Below are 21513 nucleotides of genomic sequence, written 5' to 3' on the forward strand. Positions count from 1 at the left end.
AAAACCTGAGGAGACTCCGCTGCTGCTGCTGCCTCGATCGGTGCTTCCAGGAGAGAGGAAGTGATGCTGCCAGAGCGCTCTATGTAAGCCTATGGAGGCTACAAGAAAATGGCCGCCGTGCATGTAAACCATGCGGCCGGAGCGGGCGCCGGTAAAATGGCGCCGTTTGGCGCCGAAATCGCCGCTCCACAGTGCATAAAATCACACACAATATTATCCCATTATATGGATACATGTTAGATCGCCGCAGCGATCGCTGTATATGCCCCAACATGCCATTAAAAACATGCCCCACAGCACACAGCTCCTCACACTGCCCAGCCTGACATACTCAGTGTCATACAGCTCCCCCCCCCCTTGCAGCCCACAGCATGCAGCCGAGATATAGGGAGACAAGCAGTGTGATTAAAGGCAGGTTACACAGTCCCAGACTGAGACCCCCCCCAGACAGACAGGTCCCCACATAGATACACTTACCTCACATGGCGTGGGGAACCCGCACAGGCGAACAAGCCGCTGCACATGAGGCAGGGAGAGTCGCAATTCAAGACGCACACAATGGCGGTTCAGAAACCGCACAGCGTCCGGTGAGGTAGCCACCTCACCAATCATCCCTGCACCGAACAGGGATGGGTCGTTCACCGTGCCAGGAGCGTTACCTGGCTGAACGCTCGATGGCAGACTGGGAAGCCACTGACCCACGACCTGCGACCAGGGGGATCAGCCCGAGACCCAGTCCGCATGATCCTCTTCGTCCGAAGAACTAACTAATGCTGACAAAAATAACAGCTAAGTAAAGGTAGAGAGAAAACTCAAACAAAATATCAAAAAGAAGAAAGAGTCTGGGACAAAGAGTCCCAGCACAGAGAGAGCCAGCCACTCCTGACAAGCTAGACATTAAAACTGAGATATGGTTGCAGGAAGTAGGAGGGTATTGACTGAGGGGACCACCCCTTGAGGGTGGGATATGTTAAAGCTTTATTGTTAACATATTCTGTTGCCTAGCTACTCCTTCGGAGCAAAGTCTAATACCCCATATGTGACGAATATGAAGAGGCGGCGACTGTCGGAGGACGTAAGAGAAAGTTTTTTATCTTAAATATTATTGCATTCTATGCATTAAGATAAAAACCTTCTGTGTGCAGCAGCCCCTCCTAATGCTTACCTGAGCCCCATCTCGATCCAGTGAAGTCCACGACTGTCTCAGCCGTCTGGGGCTCCTCTCCTCATTGGCTAAGACACAGCAGCAGCGCCATTGGCTCCCGCTGGTGTCAAAGTCAGTTAGCCAATGAAGAGAGAGAGGGGGTGGGGCAGACACACAGTTTCGTGTCTGAATGGATACAGGGAGCTGTGACTTGGCTCTGGTGCCCCCATAGCAAGGTGCTTGCTGTGGGGGCACTCAAAGGGAGGGAAGGAGGGAGGGACTAGGAGAGGGACCGGAGAAGAGGAGGATCCAGGCTGCTCTGTGTAAAACCACTACACAGAGCAGGTAAGTATAACAAGTTTATTTTTATTGCAAAAAAAAAAAGAAGGCTTTACAATCAATTTAAGAGGTGCCCTGACTGAAAAAAGGTTGAGAACTGGATTTTATGGTAAGTCGAAAATCCCATTTTCTCTTTCGTTCATTGACAGACACAGCTCCTGATCTTCATGACCATTGGGATGTCCCAAAGCAGTGTTAAACACGAGGGGTGGGAACAGCAAAAAAAATTCCCAAGGCTAAACAGTAGCCAACCAGGCAACAGGAGATCAATCAAAAACAACTGGAGCCCACCTGAAAAAAACAATACACTCTCAAAAAGGATCAGGTCCCCTAAACAGTAGCCTGCAAAACCCTGCAGCCATTAGAAGCATCCGCACATGCCAACACATCCACTTTATAGTACTTTGTGAAATCGTGCACCCACGACCAGGTCTTGCAAACCTGCGTCACTGATGCCTGACAACAGAAGGCTCAGGAGGCACTAAGTGCCCAAGTAGTGTGCGCCTTGACAGGGAAAGGAGTAGCCTGACCCCTGATGGAATAGGCCTGAATAACCGTCTTTAAAGAAAGGATGGCGCTGGTGCAACTTCAAAATAACAAATAAATATGTGAATTAATACTGAGTGATTGTGAATAAATATACCCGAGCAAATAGGAATTTATGCAAAATGCATTGTTGTCTGAACACCGCCCAGACATCCTGCTAGCCATTGACGTCACTTTCCCCCGAGCTGTGGAACGCACACCGGCCGCTGCAACGCTACGAGTTGGAGGAAGAAGTGACATTCATTCCGTGACCACATACACTACACTGTTATCTCCGGCAGTCCTGTCCTGTGCCAAGGGGGCACTATTGCATGCAAGCACAAACTTGTCTTTCTTTTATATATTCTTAATAAACAGAATTACACTATTTTGGATTTCCCCTTTTCTCCATTCCCATATTCACACTGGGAGAGTCATTCAGGATTACCATCACAGCTATCTTTAGCAGCAGCCTAACTTGAGTAGGAGGAGGAATTATGCTATCCATAGAGAGCCTGGATCTTATAAGAAGTGCCAGAGGTCCTTGTGACCCGACACCTTCTGGAGAGCATTTTAGATACTACAGCTCATGAGGTGGATTGCTTCTTTATCTTTGATTCACACGGTGTGGGAAACTACACAATGAACTTTGGGACTTTTTCTACCATTTACTCACAACTTTTTGAACTATTTGATTCACTAAGATTCACGTTGTCTCCTTTATTTGTTTTCTTCTATTATATATTTATATATTTTTTAACATTATATTTATTGGAGATATCCGTCTTAATAATTCCTATTTGCTCGGGTATTTTTATTCACAATCACTCAGTATTAATTCACGTATTTATTTGTTATTTTGAAGTTGCACCAGCGCCATTCTTTATTTAAATTTGTCACATTTGTGTATATTGCACATTTACAGGGGCAGCAGGCAACTGATCATATACATCTACAATATACCAGGCGCCTTCACACAGTTTTTCCTGAATAACAGTCTGTCTGATCCATCTGGAAATGGTCGCAGAGAAAGCGGACAACCCTTTCCGAGGCCAATACGTGAGCACAAATAGTGAGTCGGACTTCCTAAAAGACTCCATAGCTGCCAGGTACACCCCAATTGCCCAGACCTCAACCAACGCATGCAAGGCACTTTCCTTCTGAGGTTTTGACCTGGGACACAGGGAAGGCAACAGAATGTCTTCATTCAAATGAAAATCAGGCAACCATTGGGAGGAACGACGGAGAGGGGTGAAGAACCACCTTATCTCTGTATATCACCAAGTAAGGTGAATGACAGGATAATGCCGCTAATTCCGACACCCTGCGCTCAGAGGTGATAGCCACCAAAAAAGCCACCGTCTGAGACAGCTTAAGCAAGGAAATCTCCCGAAGATTCTCAAAGGGAGGCTTCTGGGGGACCGAAAGCACCAAATTGAGGTCACACTGGAGGAACCAAAATGTCGGACCCCATGAAGAAAGGGACACACCAGGGAGTGTGTGGGCAAGGGTCATTGGAAGAAGACCGCCAAAGTCGACACCTGGCCCTTGATGGTACAAATTCTGTTCAACCCCCCCATTGAAGGAAGGTCAAGATCCAAACCACTGAGAAGGAGCGAGGATGAACCTCAAGAGACTCACACCACGTAATGTATGTCTTCCATGTACGATGGCTGATCTTCCTAGAAGTAGATTTCCTAGCTGTTAACAGCGCTGAAATCACTGACTCAGAAAAACTTCGAATCCATCAGCACCTGGCGTTCAACAGACAAAGCCATCAAACCAGCGACTGTAAAGCAGGATGGAAGATTGGTCCTTGGGACAGCAGATCTTACCTGAGAGGAATCTTCCAAGGAACATCGGCGACCAGGCACACCAGATCGGCGTACCAAGCCTGACGAGGCCAGTCCGCAGCCACTAAGATGACCGCAATCCCTTCTGCCTCGATCCTGCATAGAAGTCTTGTCAGAAGCTTGAGAGGAGGGAAGGTGTAAATAAGACGGTACTGACCCCATGGGGCCACCAGTGCGTCTGCGGTGTCCGCTAGAGGATCCCGTGACCGAGCCATAAACCACTGCATCATTCTGTTGAGCTGAGACACTAACAGATCCACCTCGGGGATGCCCTAAAAGAGACAACTGATGAAACACCTCTGGATGAAGGGACCACTCCCCTTGGTCCAATGCCTGCCAACTGAGGTAATCCACCTGCCAGTTTTCCACACCGGGAATGTGTACGGCAGGGAGGGCTGAAACGAACCGTTCTGCCCACCTTAGAATGCTGGCTTCCTCCAGAGCGACCAGGACCCTTTTTGTGCCCCCTTGGTGATTGACATAAGCCACGGCCGATTGAATGCACACTGGACATCCCTGAAGACGATCTGTCCAATGGTCCAGGCACAGTCTGATCGCTCTGAGTTCCAAGACATTGATCAGTAGTCTGGACTCTTCCAGTGTCCAGATCCCCTGAGCAGAATAGTTGATGAGGATGCCTCCCCAGCCGGGCAGGCTGGCATCCGTGGTGACCACCGTCCAACACAAGGGGAGGAAGGATTTGCCCAGCCGAAGTGCCGGAGAGAGAAGCCACCATATCTGGTGCTTCTTCGTTTCCCAGCGCAGCCGGATCGGATTGTCCAGAGGGTGCGGAGTCTTGTCCCCTTTGTCCAGAACCTCCCCTTTTGCAGGGACCTCATATGGAACTGTGCAAACGGAACCGCCTCGAAGGTAGACACCATCAGGCCCAGACCCCGCATGCCGGAGGGATGACCAACTGCTGGACAGCAAGAGACGAATTGCAGCCTGCAATTTCTGGAGTTTCACCAGAGGAAGGAGCACTCTGGCTAAGGCAGAGTCCAGAGTCAGACCCAGATAGTCCAGATTTGTGGACGGAACCAGAACAGACTTCTGAAAATTCAGAAACCAGCCGAACTCTCTCAGAATCGTATGGTGGTTTCCAGGTTTTCCACCAGAGCAGTAGGAGACTCCGCTCGCAGAAGGAGGCTGTTCAAGTAGTCCAGTACCGCGATCCCCCCGTTGGCGTAACAATGCTAACACCGGGGCTAACACTTTTGTGAAGACCCAAGGAGCAGAGGCGAGATCAAAGGGTAACGCCACAAACTGATAATACTCTTCTCCCACAGCAAAGCGGAGGAAGCACTAGTGACCACCACATATTCAAATGTGAAGGTAAGCATCCTTGATTTCAATAGAGGCAAGAAAATTCCCCTGATGCAGGGATGCCACCACCGTGCAAATGGACTCCATCCTAAACTTCTGAACCCGCACAAAGCAGTTCAGCAGCTTGCCTTCCTTCCTGGGAACTGTAAAGAGGTTTGAGTAAAAACCATGAAAACGTTCCGAAGTCGGAATCGGGACAATCACCCCTTGAAGTAACAGGTCTTGTACCGCCCCAAACAAACCCTGTAAGTGGTCCGGGGACAGGCGCAAGTTGGAAGGAAAGAACTTTGCCGGGGGACAAGAGGGAAACTCGATCTTGTAGCCGGACCGAATGACTTTGTGGACCCACCTGCTTTGTGTACCAGGGATGTCCACGGGTCCAGAAACCAGCGACGACGTCCCCCCACCCCCGATACAGGTGAGGGCATACCTTCATGCTGAAGGAACCTTGTCCGCGGGTCTGGAGAAGCCCTCTCTCGGCTTGCCAGACCAGGTTTGTTTGGATCCTCCAGAGGAGGCCCTGAAAGGCTTCGCTTGTCAGTCGACACTGAGGGATGAAAAAAACTTATGAGCGGAGAAGGAGGGCCCAAGTCTACGACGAGGTTCCTTACCCTTAGTAGCCTGCAGAAGAAAAGTATTCTTTCCCCCTGTGAGACCTTTAATGATGTCATCCAGGGTAGCCCCAAACAAGTGATCTCTTTGAAAGGGGAGATCAGTTATGGCTTTTTTAGAAGTCTGGTCCGCAGACCAGCTTTTAAGCCAAAAGACCACTGCCGATACAGAGAGCCGAGCCACTAGGAGAGCCAAATCCAAAGAGGCATCACAGATAAACTGCAGCCCCTGGACCAGCTGGTCCACCAGCTCAGCAAAGGCAAGGGGGGAGTTGTTCTCCCTTCAGGTCACGGCGTAAAAGCTTAGCCCACTCGGTTAGAGTTTGCGACACCAGGGCAATGGTGAATATCAGACTCAGTGCCGAACCAGCCAGAGCATACATATTGTGGGCCACAGCCTCTGCCTTCCTGTCAGCTGGATCCTTAAAGGCCGGGGACTCTTCAACCAGAATCATGGTTGCCTTGTTCAATCTAGAAACCGGAGGGTCCACCACCAGTGGAACAGTCCACTCCTTAATAAGGGACTAACGCCTAGTAAATCGCTTAGGGACCCCAAGGGGACGCTTTGGTCATCCCAAATCTTTAGCGACAATTCTGTAAAAATAGGCGGGGAAAGGAAACACCTTTGCCACTCTAGATGGCTTGTAAGTGCCAAAGGGAACCTGCGCCTCTGTCGCAGCTGCAGCCTCCAGCTTCAAGGTCTCATACACAGATACAATCAGTGTTTCCACCAAATCCTTATCGTGCATGGTTGCAGATGTGGAGAAATCATCCTCACTATCTGAGGACTTCGGGCGCGTGGTCGCATACCCAGCAGGGTGACCCACATCCACGGCGGCCGAATCGGATTCAGGATCTGATGAGGCAGGGGAAGGTGGGGGACACTTTTTGCTAGCCCGTCGCCACGAAAGCCACCTCCACCCAGGACTCCAGGACCGCCATCAGTGCATTGATGGATGGTCGGGACCCAGAGCGCCCCGCAGAGAGGGGATCAGGTGGGGCGATGTGCTCTAAAGACCTCATGAGTCACCAGGGGGACCCCACAAAAACTGCAACGAGACAACCCCCATCGCACTGGCAGCACCACCCGGTCACCAGGCACAAAGCACCAAGCGATCCTCAGCAGAGAGGGAGAGAACCCCACCAGACTCCCCACCCAGCAGAAACAGGCATCTGCAGCCACCAGGATAATCTGCACTCCACGTGCAGCAAACAGGAAGTGAAAAGATCCAGGAGTTAGCACCAGAGATTGAGAAGGGGCTCCCACCAACCGAAATCGCCACCCACAGGTCTCCACTGTCTTGGCCCCTGCTGTTTTCAATGGCAAACCACTGCAAAATGGCCGTCGGACTACACAAACATGGCCGCCGTGCATGGAAACACACAGGCCACAGCAAAATGGCGGCCCCACGAGGCTTCCAGGGGCCCAGGAGGGATCCCTAGGCCTCCAGGACAGGCCCAGGCAGGACGGGGGCCCTGGCAGGAGCCCCCACTAGGTAAAACCCCCACTCACACAGCCAATCCTCCGGTTGCTGGCGTCGCACCCCCCGCCCCCATCGCCAGCATAGCGCCCAGCCCCCCTCCAGGAGGTGGATCAGACCACCCACACAGGCCCGGCATAAAAGGAAGGGGGGGTAGGATGGGGGGAAAAATGAAGTGGGGTGCCTGACGGGAAGGAGGGGAACCCAGGGGTCTGACCATCCCAAGGAGGGGCCCATGGCCACCCCAAGGAACTAGGTGGGCACCGCTCCAGACAGAACCTCCTCTCCATCAATATGCGGGGGCTGTCGGCCAGGAGGAACGCTGCGACTCGGGCCAAGACCCAGTCGTTTGCGACCTCGCAAGGCATTTAACTCGCAGGCCAGCCCTTGTCTAATGGGGCTATGTCGCGCCCGACCTAGCTCGATGCTGAGGTCTGCGCGCACTCGCTGGCCAGACAAGGGTGACCCCTGGATCTAGATTATCCAGCCCGACGTTGATTGCAGATCTCACAGGGAAAAAAAAGGAGAAAAGTTTCTATCCAAAAAGAAAAAAATTGCCAGGACCAGAGATTCCAGCTAGGAACTAGGTCCTTACTCCTGACTTTGCAGAAAAAAACTGGGAAACTATGGCAGAGAGAGGGTGTATACACCCTGGGACTGCCCATAGGCGTAGCCATATTCTTTTTCTGCCTAGTGTCCTACTCCTGTAGGGGGCAATATAACCCAATGGTCATGAAGATCAGGACCTGTGTCCATCAATGAACGAAAAAGAAATTTAGTTCTCTTTCCCTGTCAAACAGAGCTGTTCTGAGTGGCAGACCTGTGTAACTCTCATACTTGCACTGCTCTGTGTAATGATTTTGCTTCCTCCACCAAATGCCCCCAGAGCAAGCTGAGGCGGGCTATGTGTGTAAATGGACACACACACACACTGTACCTCAGCCCAGCCCCCCACTCTCTCCTCACAAGCTGTGATTGACAGCAGAAGGAGCCAATGGCTCCCACTACTGCCTCCAGGTTCAGCGAGAATGAGAGTGGGGAAACCCCCTGCTCTCGGGCACAACACTGGATTGAGATCCTACCTTTACAAACACTTTAAAGCGGCTTTAAAGTTTTCTTACCTTAATGCATTCTCTGCATTAAGGTAAAAACCTTGTGTGCTGCAGGACCCCCCCCCCCCTTTCACCCCCCTTACAAGAGCAGTGGCTCTCTCCCTCTCCACAGTGCAGATTGATAGCAGCAGTTGCCATTGGCTCCTGCTGCTGTCACCTGGTATATTGCTTTTAGTGCCATTTAAAGTAGAGGTGAAAGCATATATATATATTTATTATATATCCCCAAAAATGGGGTGCAGGCTTCTCCTGATACCACTCCAGAGGGATAGTAAGTGTAAAAAAGAAAGGATTGCCGTTACTCCTGACCAACCCAGGGGAACAAATGATAAGCCCTAGCCTACATGTCTCAACTACACTACACATGCTAATGCATTTTGCCCTGCCCACCAGGGCTTAGTCATAGGATTATGAGATTATCAGAGGGGGGCGAAATACATCAGGGTGTGTGGTGGAGACATGTAGGCTGAGACCACTTGTTATTCATCTGGGCTAGTCAGGAGTAGCGGTGATCCTTTCCTTTTCTCTCCTGCTGCTGTCATTTAAATCCTATAATGAGGGAGCAGGGGGCATGAATAAAAACAGACACTCAAAGTGATTGTAAAATCTTGTTTTAAAAAAATAAAAATAACAAACCTTTCATACTTACCTCCTCTGTGCAGTTAGTTTTTCTTAGAGCAGCCCAGATCCTCCTTTTCTTGGGTCCCTCTTCGCTGCTCCTGCCCCCCCCCCCCTCCCACTCCTGTCAAGTGCCCCCACAGCAAGCAGCTTGCTATGGGGGCACCCGAGCCTAGCTGCAGCGCCGTGTGTCTATTCAGACATGGAGCTGCGGTTTTGCCCCACTCTCTTTCTCAGATTGGCTAACTGACGTTGATTCAGCCAATCCAGAGGGAGAGTCCCGGACGGCTAAGGGACTCGTGGACTTCACTGGACAGAGATGGGTCTCAGGTAAGTATTAGGGGGTGCTGGGAAGGCTGCTGCACACAGAAAGCTTTTTATCTTAATGCATAAATGCATTAAGATAAAAAGCCTTCTAACTTTACAACTCCTTTAAAATGAGATGGGATTCATATCAGTCCAAGGTCAGTTCTTCAATGCTATATTTGAGAAAATAAGCATGTGTGTGCTTTTTCCATGTGTTTTGATGCACTGAATGTCATTAAGAAGATTCAGGGAAATTAGAGATTCTTCTTGTCACACAGCCACCCCCAACACATCCCAGAATAGGAGTCGGCCCACACCAGAGCAGGGTTCGGCAGCCTTGGCAGCTTTATATCCAAGGACTGGAATTTCAGGTTTGGACTGGCATGTGGGAGCAGAGATTTGCTGCACTATCCCATAACACATTTTGCTGAGCGGGCATTTCTATGACTACATGCAATTTAACCACTTCTATTCTGTAAGGATCTACATGAACTCCACCTACAGCTTTAAAAATATAGACAACATGGTGGTTTTAAACAGCAGGGCAGAGAAGTTTGGCTTTCAGTAAATTACTTGGCACTGGCCAAAAGTAACTAGAAGGATTTATTTAGAAATAAGAGTGGAAAAATAAACACTTTGAACAGCGATTTGACTTTGTTAGGCCAGTCATGTGACCCGGCACCTTTTCCAGATTGATCGCTAAATTCACTTTTCCCTGACGCAGTTAGGCTCACCAAACCCATTCCATCTGTGATTGGACAATGACGGAGCAGCTGCTACCTGTTGATGTAATTATTTTGCATTTTGCCTCATTAAGCAAGTTGCCAATGCCAGCCTAAAAGCAGCATGCAATGTAGTAGTGCCCAACTCACTTAGGGCTCTTTCACACAGGCGGACCGTTCAGATCCGCCTGTCCGTTTTTTTGGCGGATCTGAACGGTCCCCCCCATGCATCCCTATGGGGCATCTGATGTCAGCGGAGACATGTCCGTTGACATCCGATCAGTCAAATCTGGACGGATGGAAACCCTATTTTCCACCCGTCCAGCGGATCGGATGAGAACGGACCGACGGTCCGTTCCCATCCGATTTCCCCCATAGAGATGCGTGGGGAACTGACAGCTGTGTCTCCGCACACAGCACAGAGACACAGCTGTCATCCTCCTGCTCAGCGGGGGAGCTGCGGATCGATCCCCAGCTGAGAAAAACGGACTCTGTCCGACGGACAGAGTGTGTGAAAGGGGCCTTAATGAACAAGCTGAAGTTAGAAGCTGATTGGTTATTGTGTGAGAAAGATGTCTCTCCATTCTGTGCATGAACCCGCCCCAGAATCTCCCCCAAACTTGCACTGAATTGCGGGTCTGAAATTGTGCGAGTTCAGCTAAACTCGCACGATTTCAAACCCACGTTCAGAGTGAACGAGGGCTAAAACCTGAAAGCTGATTGGTTACTATGCACAGTTGCACCAGATTCTGCGTGCACCAGTTTTAGTGAATCTCCACCATAGACATATTTTCTCCCTTATGAAGAGGGACATGTTCATTTTGTAAATAAATATACAATAAATGGTCCACATAGTAAACTTGGTGAAAGGTTGCTGAATTTAACCACTTTCATACAGGGCAGTTACACCCCCTTCCTGCTCAGACCATTTTCAGCTTTCAGCACTCTCACACTTTGAATGGCAATTGCTCAGTCATGCTACACTGAGCATGACATCCCCCCCCAAAGGGACCCCTTTTTGGAAAGTAGACAGTCCAAGGTATTTAGTAAGAGGCATGGTGAGTTTTTTGAAGTTGTAATTTTTTCCCACAATTCTTGGGAAAATTAAGAAAATATTATTTTTCTTTTTTTTCCCCACAAAGTTGTAAATTTATAAGCTATTTCTAACACATAGCATGTACACAGCAAAAATGACAACCCAAAATATATTCTGCTACTCCTCCTGAGTATGGCGATACCACATGTGTGAGACTTTTACACAGCCTAGCCACATAAAGAGACTCCACATCCAAGTAGCACCTTCAGGCGTTCTAGGAGCATAAATTACACACATCATTTTCTGACTATCACACTTTTGAAGGCCCTAGAGCACCAAGACAATGGAAACACCCACAAAATGACCCCATTTTGGAAAGCAAACACTCCAATGTATCATGTATGAGGCATTGTGAGTCTTTTGAACATATTTTCTTCCCACAAGTTTTTGGAAAATGTGGGAAAAAAATGAAAACCTATTTTTTTTTACAAAAAGTTGTCAATTTATAGGATATTCCTAACACATAGCATGTATACACAGCAAAAATGACACCCCAAAATACATTCTGCCACTCCTCCTGAGTATGGCAATACCACATGTGTAAGTCTTTTTCACAGCCTAGCCACATAGAGGGGCCCAACATCCAAGGAGCACCATCATGAGTTCTAGGGATATAAATCACACACAAAACTCTGATGGGCAGGTGACAGGTACTCGGGTACTGATGAGCAGGCAGCAAGTACTAGGGTATTTTGATAGGCAGGCAGCAGGTACTCTGATGGGCAGGTGACAGGTACTCGGGTACTCTGATGGGCAGGTGACAGGTACTCGGGTACTCTGATGGGCAGGTGACAGGTACTCTAATGGGCTCACAGATAGGTACTAGGATCAGCTGGTGACAGGTCCTCTTTATTTGGTGGGGCAATCAGGGCACAGTAGTATGCACAGTACAGGGTAACTCACTGTTTCCAGATCTCCTCCTCACACTGGATCGGTGTGTGAGGAGGAGAACCTGGTAACAGTAAGTTACCCGGCCTTCGTTGACATTTGTGACCGGCTGTGATTGGATAGAACGAACGGCTCGCACTGGAGCCTTTCATGTAATCGGCTGTGACTGAACACAGCCGATCACGTTGTAAAAAGCCAAATTTCATTGGCTCTTTACCTTGATCAGGGATGGGCTCTGTCCAAAGGACGAGCCTCAACCCGAACTGCGTTCCCCCAGGGAGCGCGCAGTAGCGGCGAGAACGGGCGGATGTCATATGACGGCTGCCCTGATCGAAAGAGTGTTCCTGCTGGCGTCATTTGACTATTGCCTGGTAAGGAACTGGTTAATAACTTTGCAAATTAAGGGCTCTTTCACACGGTCCGCCTCCGTAGGCGGATCCGTGCTGCTCAGTGGGGATCGATCCGCCGATCCCCGCTGAGTCGGCGGATGACAGCTCCCTCTCCGCTTGCAGTGCTGAGAGGAAGGTGTCACAGCTCCCGCTGCTCTCTATGGGGGATCGGATGAGAGCGGACCGCCTGTCTGCTCTCATCCGATCTGATCCCTGAACGGATGGAAAAATAGGGTTTCCATCCGTCCGGATTTCACAGACAGGATCGGATACGGATGGCAGCGGGTGTCAGCGGAGGTGTCTCCGCTGACATTCGCTGCCCCATAGAGCTGCATGGAGGATCCGATCAGATCCCCCGAAAAAACTGACAGGTGGATCAGATCGGATCGCCCGTGTGAAAGAGCCCTAAAGGAAGTACTCTGTGCCTGAAAAAAAAAAAACTTTACCTCTGCATAGGGAGAGGGTTCCTTACATTAAGGCCTCGTGCACACTGGAGCTCAAAGAAGGTGCTTCAGCGTTTGAGTGGTTTTGAGCTTTTATTTTTCTCTGCCTGTTAACTCCCCTACATGTTATCCAATGTGTACAGTGTCGTGCAAAAGTATTCATACCACTTACTAAAGTCTAGTGGAACCAATTGCCTTCAGAAATCACCTAATTAGTCAATAGAATCCGCCTGTGTGTAATTTAATCTCAGTAAAAATGCAGCTGTTCTGTGAAGCCCTCAGAGGTTTGTAAGAGAACCTTAGTGAACAAACAGTATCATAAAGACCAAGGAACACACCAGACAGGTCAGGGATAAAGTTGTGGAGAAGTATAAAGCAGGGTTAGGTTATAAAAAAAAATATCCCAAGCTTTAAACATCTCACGGAGCACTGTTCAATCCATCGTCCGAAAATGTAAAGAGTATGGCACACCTGCAAACCTACCAAGACATGGCCATCCACCTACACTGACAGGTCGGCAAAAGAGAGCATTAATCAGAGAAGCAGCCAAGAGGCCCATGGTAACTCTGGAGGAGCTGCAGAGATCCACAGCTCAGGTTGGAGAATCTGTCCACAGGACAACTATTAGTCAAACACTCCACAAATTTGGCCTTTATGGACGAGTGGCAAGAAGAAAGCCATTGTTGAAAGAAAGCCATAAGAATCCCTGTTTGCAGTTTGAGAGAAGCCACGTGGGGGACTCATCAAACATGTGGAAGAAGGTGCCCCTGGTGTATATAAAAGCCTAAAAGTGTCCACGTACACATAGACATTTACCAGAGTTTAGTGGCAGCTGCGTTTAGAGACAGTTAAATGCTCCTCTCCAGAATGCAGAAGAATCGCATTTAGTACCGGATAATTTTGGCAGAAAAATGTTGGACACGGCAAAAAACATGTAAACGAGCACATTTGACACTTTCATTTTAATGGGCAGAATAAATTCTTATTCTGGCCAATTAAATAAATTACCGACCCATGCGCTGGACGCGGCTAAACACGGTACACATGTTTAACAGTGTCCAGCTTTTTTCTGCTACCATCTAGGGAGAAAGCATCTAGGGAACATTCAGGGTGCATGAACCCTTAAAAATGCTAGATTCCTGATTGTTAATAGCTTTAGTCCTTTCTGTAGGGTTGCACCTATACAGTTTTTCTTTTAATCGGCAAGTATGAATACTGAATCGCATGGGATTTCAAAAGGAATGCGGAGCAATACCTGTATAAATCGCATGTGTGAATCCAGGCTGAGGTCAGTAGACAAACCTGGGCTCGCACAGGAGCAGGGGGGGCAACCGCACACCACATCCCTGTTCAAATCAAATGCGATACCTTTGCAGTGCAATTTCAGCCTATTAATTTTGTATAGGCTCAAATAGCACTGCAAAGGTATCGGAGCATTTGCACAAATACAAGTACTCGTGCAAATGGTTAGTATTTACAACAATACCAGTAACGGTGCAACCCTACCTTTCTGCATTTTTGACCATGAACAAGCATGCACAGTAAAGTCAGAACTTCTGATTTGCATGCTTGTTTTGGGGGAGTGGCTCAGAACATTGTAAAACCAGAGAGAACTAGTAAGCAGCATCATAGAGGGGGATCACCGATGGCAACCTATGCATTCCCGTCAGCACTGATCTGTTGTTTGACATGGCAGGATGGTAAGCCCAACAATGGGCACACGTATATATATATATATATATATATATATATATATATATATATATATAGCTGTAAGGAGAGTGCAATGATTGAAGTAAAAAACATTAAATCAAATGTTCTACATTTTGTGGAACAACATTGGTAAACCGAATCATGATAGATAGAACAATAACCGCAATCAGAACTAAAATAACTGGAAGCAATTCTGGAGGATATTGGGATTTAAATATCCACAGTAACAGATCATTAATTCATCAGGAACTCCATCAAAGCCTGGAGAATGAGCCACCCTGTGCAGAAGAGGACAGATATACTGCTTGGCAAACCTCAACTGTCAGCGCTCTGGCTGTGTGATCACTGAAACAGTTAACGAACAGACTTCAGTAATCTGAGGTTTCACAAAGCCACTATAAGGTCATAATGGTATTATGGAGGTAGCTAGCACATTTCTCCCCGTCTCCACTTTTAGCTCTTAATGTATTTTGTTATAGAAAAACGATTCACACATTTTCACAGCATGTAAACAACATCATCTAATGCATCTAAATACATCCCTTGTACCGAACGTTAGTAATTGTTCCTACTGACTGTAACTTCTTTGGCTCACATCTCAGTGTGCATCACTGACCAGTTATTGCTTTTAGGAATCTGTAAAGAACCACGATGACGGATGCCCTATAACATGGGTCCCAACCACTCGCAGCTCAAGAGTCACACTTATGTGTAAAATATAGATAAGAATGTTTGTTAATACTGTCACGAAAATTAGGTAACCTTTAGCTGATTTCATGCTATTCTGCAAATGCTAGCTCCCTGGCTGTGATGCTGAGCATTTGGCTTCAAAGTCATCACGGAAAAGCTGGCCATATATTATACAATTTTCTTACCCAAATTCCTTCAGATTTGCCTTCAATTATGTAGTGCAAGGGCCTGCCTGATTGCATACAAATCAAAAGTGTTTAGGTTTGACCTCAGATTATATGGTTTTGGTAAATCTAAAAGAAAATTGCATAAGGAGCTTGTATAACGTATGGCCAGCCTAAAGGACCTAGAACAGTTATGATCATCAGGACTTTTGATTTCGGTCCTGTTCCAAGCTAGAGGCTAAATAAGGTATAAGGTAACCAGGCAATGAGCACCTTCAACAACTGGTCAGGAAAAGCAGCCTACAGGTTTCGCTCATGTTCTTCAATTCAGATGTTCAGCAAGAGTAATGCCTCGTACACACGCAACGATTGTCGGCCGACCGATCGGCCGTCTTTTGTCCAGTGTTGTTGTGTTGGTTGAAATGTGCTCTAGAGTTGCACTGGACTTTTGTTGGCCAAAAAAACCAACTTCAGAAGTGATGTCATGTGCTGGTTTACTTTCCGTGTGTTTTTTCTTCTTTGAGCATGCCCAGTCTTGCTCATCTGATGTTTGTCTGCCGAAATCTGTACTGACTGACGAAAAATCGGCCGTTGTGGTGACTGCCAACCAAAATTTTATAGCATGCACACCAGATTTTATTCGGCCGAAAAGTCGCAGTCGGTTGTCGGAAGCATCATACCAACAAGCCGAAAATCGGCCGATCGGACGTTGGCCGAAAATTCACGGCCAACAATCGCTGCGTGTGTACGAGGCATTCGTTTAGAAGGACAGCTGAGAGACACATGTAGATATCAGGCCACAAGTTGAAGGCCCTCTATAAACAAATCCCCATTCTTGCAGAAAACATACAAAAGTTTACAACATGGTAGTCCTACCTTGACAATCCGTTGAGATCTCTTCCAAAACACACATTGCCAAACTGAGGAATAATTTCCACAAGTTTCTTGGTAGCCTCGGACACTGTGCTATGATAGTCCGCCTGAGTCGTCTTGCACTGGAGCAGCTCTTGCTTGCCGTACTCCTTCAGCCGCTTGTAAAGTGTGCGCAGGCCTTGCGCCGTGCGCGGGGGACGTCCTCCTCCCAAAGCGTTGTACTTGTCAGCAATAATCTCCCAACAATTATTTTTTTCAATGATTACAGAGTGCTTGTTGGTGTGTTCCTCTAACACTCCTATGTATGGCTTCACCAGCCTCAGTAGATCCAGCTTTTCAAAGACTGTGAAATTGGAGGACCGAGCTTTGCCCACCATGTTCAAGCCGTCCTTTATTAGCAAACAGTTCCTGAACACACAATTCAGCCTTGAGCTCTGCACAGCTCTTTTCCCACACAGACATACACACAAGGAAAAAAAAAAAAAAAAAATCAGGCTTAACTAGGTTAGTCTCGCTTAGGCCTACGCCTACCAGGGAGGGTTTATTAAAATTCCTTCAGCTTAATCTGACGCAGGTTCAGAAAATCTGTTTAAGACAGGCCTGACCTACATAATAGCTTCTGAAGAATGCTGAAAGATACCAGTAGGATAAATTACAAAACCACATTGTAATGTTAAGTGAAGAAGACAAGAAAAAAAAAAAAAAAGAAAAAAAGAACATGATACACAAAAGAGTGACTAAAACATAAGCAGAGATCAACATTGCTTTAAACACACCATTTGTGCCACACAAATCAGCTGCAGACATTGCTGTTTGTTTATAAAGGAGCTAAAGCTTATCTTTCTGCATTTATTAACTCGGGCTGAAAGGTCAAGGTACATATAAGGTTATAGAAATAAAAAAAAAAAAAAAAAAAAAAGGCTATATTGAATGATAACGGGTGACGTGTGTAGGAGAGCCCCTGCCGGAGCCCCAATCAGCCTCTGTTCAGACTTGCAGCATTTGCATAATGCTAGTCCTGCTGTCAATCAGGAGCTCTGCTTCCCCTAGCTAGTTAGGTTACACCCAAGGCTCAAACTCCACAGCAAAGCTCAGGCTCGCCTGCATTTTCCATTCTGCTGAGCCCTAGAGGATTATGGTGTTAGGGAAATTTCTCTAGCCTGTCAAACGGTATAATAAGCAAAACATGCTGCTGTTTTAACAAAATTGCAAGGGTATTTCATTTTTTTTTTTTCTTGAACAAGTGCCTGTATGTATTTAAAACTGTTCTCGGATTCAGTTTAGGATTAAAGCTTAACCCCCAGGATGCTGAAGGGACTTTCAAGCACCTGGATTTTGGACTTCATGGCATGCAGGGTCATCTCTACCTCCTCTGTTTGCCCAGACTCGCCAACAAAGAGAAAATATGTAAGAATAGCAAAAGACAAATATAGTCTATCAGAACACAAATAGGCAGTATAAACACACAAACAAAGAAAAAAACATGCAAAAGAAAACCAAAGGATTTCCCAGCTCAACTTACCGATCAGCCTGCAACCAACTGAATTAACCGGTCTAATAAGATGCGTTGAAAACAGGGGTTTCCTTTGCACACATTTGCAAATACATGTGTAAACTACAGAGCCCCGTCAAAGCATCCCAGTATTTTCTGTAGTCCTAACTCTAAATTTTGAGAGCCTCCACAGTGAAAGCATTTACATTATAATAGATAGGCAGAGGGCAGGTCAGCCTAGAGGGAGCCCACCCCTCCTTAAAGGCACAGTGCGTCCCCTGACCAGTATTTCAACAGTACCATCCTCTGGAGATATATCCCCAAACCCCGGGCCTCCCATCATTTAACTGTACTCAATGCTCCAATTACCCTGCACCCTCTGGCAGTAGCCACAGTCAGCACAATTTAGTTCCCATTTCTGTTCTTACCAAGACTAGACTCCATTTCTCTTCTTACCAGGACTAGACTCCTTTTTCTCTTGCGCCCTTTAGAATGCCCGTTCTGTCTGTAACAAAATCACCTCTCTCCATAACCTCTTTATTGGCAACTAATTTAATCTACTTGCCATTACCGAAAACCCGGCCTCATGAATCCTACACTGCGTCTTCTGCTGCCCTATCCCATGGTGGTCTTCTCTGGACTCACTCCCCCAGACCCAGTGGGCAAAAGCGAGGGGGTGTTGGAATCCTTTTAGACCCACATGGCACCTTTCAGGTACTTCACCTGCCCCCTGGACCAGTATTAACCTTTATTGACGACTTCTCTGCCTGGCTACCCTAGGTTCTCTCTTCTGAAATCCCCACAATCATTCTCGGTGACTTCAGCATCCCTATTAATATCAACACTCCTGCCTCTTCCAAACTTCTCAGTCTAACCTCCACCTTTGACCTGAAGCAATGGATACATGCTTCTACTCCCTCTGAAGGCAATTTGAATGCCCTTGTTTTCTCCCGCTCTGATCACTGCCTTATTAGTTTCACTCTCCCTCCAACCGCCTGTTACCCGTAGAAACCTTTGTCAACTCAACCCTTCTCTTCTCTATTGTGCTACCGACCACCTCTTTGACAAAATCTCATACCTGTCCTGCACCAACCTAGCTACTTCTGTCTACAATGCTTCACTGTTAGCCTCCCTGGACACATTGCGCCATTTCCCACCCCCCCCACTACACACAGAATAAGACCCCTTCAACCTTGGCAAACAGATAACACTAAAGTCTGAAAAAGCATAGCCTTGCTCTTGAGCACCTGTGGCATAAGACTAGGTCTCAGAAAGATTTCAACCAATATAAATCTGCCCTCCAAAAATACAATTCCAGTCTCCGCACTGCCAAGCAGACCAAAACATATGTTACTGCCAAGCACAGGGCTCGACAAACCCCGGGCGCCAGGTCGCATTGGTGACTAGAATTAGCGACCTGGCGCCTGGGGTGCCCTGCAGGAGGTGTCCTGTCCCTTTTGCGCCCCCCTACCTCCTCCCCAAGTGCACGGACTACCACGCTGTCCGAAAATTGAGGCCCCCGGCTTTTCGGCCTTCTTCGGTGAGATGAGAGAGGCTTCCAAACGGGGAACTGGCACCCTTTTGTGGTGGCCGGGAGTTTCACAAGCAATCACTAATGACTGTTTCCACTGCTTGTTCTCAATGCCTGCCCATCTCCTTCCCAAGAGGAGATGAGATGGAAGTTTTTGCAGGCTTCATCTCCCTGTCCACTTACCTTTGCTTAAAGGTAAGTGGACAGGGAGTGTGGTTATTATTTATTTATTTTTTAAATTATTTAAAAAATAATAATAATAATTTTTCTTTTTTTTTTTCAATTATTGAAATATATATATATATATATATATATATATATATATATATATATATATTTATATATATATATATATTTTTTTTTTTATCATCTCCCTGCCATGCCACAGCCACACAGCCGAAGGCCCCTTTCACACAGGCTGTCTGATCAGGTCCGCCTGTCAGTTTCTCAGGCAGACCTGATCGGACCCTTCAGTCTCCTCTATGGAGCGGTAATCTGCCGCCATCTGATCCTGTCCGCCAAAAATTGGTGGTTCTATTTTCTATCCATCCCATGGATTGGATCAGATGGCATCGGATGGAAACAGACAGATGGTCTGTTTCCATCTGATTGCCCTATAGAGGAGAGCGGGGTTCTAGTCGTATTTATGTGTAAAATTAGTATCAGTTTTTTTTTAAATAAAGCTTGGTTGTTAGTTTTAAAAAAAAAAAAAAAAACTGGCTCCTAACTTTTTTAGCTGGCTCCTAGATTTCAGGCAAATTTGTCAAGCCCTGGCCAAGCAGACCTATTTTATTAACAACTTATCCTGTCCCCGTCAACTCTTCTCTACTTTCACCTCTCAACTTTGTTCTCCACTGCCTCCACCCACTAACTCACTCACTGCCTAGGAGATGGCCAATCAATTCAAACAGAAGATTGATACTATTTGTGATAAGATCTCTATTGTTCAGATACCCTCCACGCTTCACACTTCATGCCCACAGGTACAAATCATTACTTCCCTCATTCAACCCCAACGTTATAGGTGAGGTTGCTAAACTACTTGCTGACATCCAGCTAACCACCTGCCCTCTGGATCCTGTTCCCTTGTTAATGCTACGTTCACTCTCTGCCTCTATTCTGCCCTCTCTAACCCACATGTTCTCCAACTCTCTAAAACATGCACTAGTCAGCTGCATACCTAAAAAGCCCTCACTGGACCCAACCAATCTTAAACTATACCCCATTTCCTTGTTCCCCTTTTTATCCAAACTCCTTGAATGTCTGGTCAACAACCGACTTAGCAACCACCTTGCCAAGAATAGCCTTCTTGATCCCCCTTCAGTCTGGAATTAGTCTTTAACACTCCACAGAAACTGCTCTCCTAAAACTAACAAACCATCTACTAAAGGCCAAATCCAACAGACATTATTCTGTACTCCTACTTCTGTTCCTTTCTGCTGTCTTTAATACAGTTGACAGCCCCCTCCTCCTCAAAAAAAAAAACTCCTTTGGTCTCCTTGACTGTACTGTTTGCTGGTTCTCTTCCTACTTATCCAATCGCACCTTTAGCATTACTAACAATTCTACTTCCTCCTCTCCTCTTCCTTTCTCTGTTGGAGTCCCCACAAGGTTTTCTTCTTGGACTGCTCCTATTTTCAATCTACACCTCCTCTATGGGTCAGCGGATAGCCTCCTATGGCTTCCAATACCATCTCTACGCTGACGACACCCGAATCTATATCTCTACCCCTCAGCTCACTCCCTCAGTCTCGTCACGTATCACTAATTTACTAGCCGATATATCAGCTGGATGTCACACCACTTCCTCAAACTTAATCTATCCCAAAACCGAACGTAAATTGTTTCACGTGCCCCCTTCCCCTGATCTCTCTGTCAAAATAGATGGCACAACTATCTCTCCATCCCCGCATGCCAAGGTCCTAGGTGTAGTCCTGGACTCCGAACTCTCCTTTAGGCACCACGTCCAATCACTGTCCAAATCTTGCCGCCTCAACCTCCGCAACAACATCTCCAAAATATGCCGCAATGACACAACAAAGCTCCTAATTCACTCCATGGTCATCTCTCGCCGACTACTGCAACTCCCTTCTCACTGGCTTACCTTTACATAGGCTATCCCCCCTTCAAACCATCATGAATGCTGCTGCCAGACTCAACCACCTTACCAATCGCTCAGTGTCTGCTACTCCTCTCTGTC

At 47.1% G+C, this 21513-nt stretch overlaps 2 protein-coding genes across 2 annotated transcripts in view; both read right to left on the bottom strand.

Moving 5' to 3' along the window:
* Nucleotides 1-16750, bottom strand: part of FSBP (fibrinogen silencer binding protein) — a 33885-nt gene extending 17135 nt beyond the window's left edge. The window contains exon 1 of the mRNA XM_082259217.1: nucleotides 16294-16750. Coding sequence (XP_082115343.1) covers nucleotides 16294-16667 — 374 coding nt within the window. The 5' untranslated portion in view covers nucleotides 16668-16750. The remainder of the gene's footprint in view (nucleotides 1-16293) is intronic.
* Nucleotides 1-21513, bottom strand: part of RAD54B (RAD54 homolog B) — a 210642-nt gene that overhangs the window by 146638 nt on the left and 42491 nt on the right. The window lies entirely within an intron of this gene.

Source organism: Pelophylax lessonae, assembly GCF_965119305.1.
Source record: "Pelophylax lessonae genome assembly, chromosome: 5".
In the NCBI taxonomy this organism is placed as follows: Eukaryota; Metazoa; Chordata; class Amphibia; order Anura; family Ranidae; genus Pelophylax; species Pelophylax lessonae.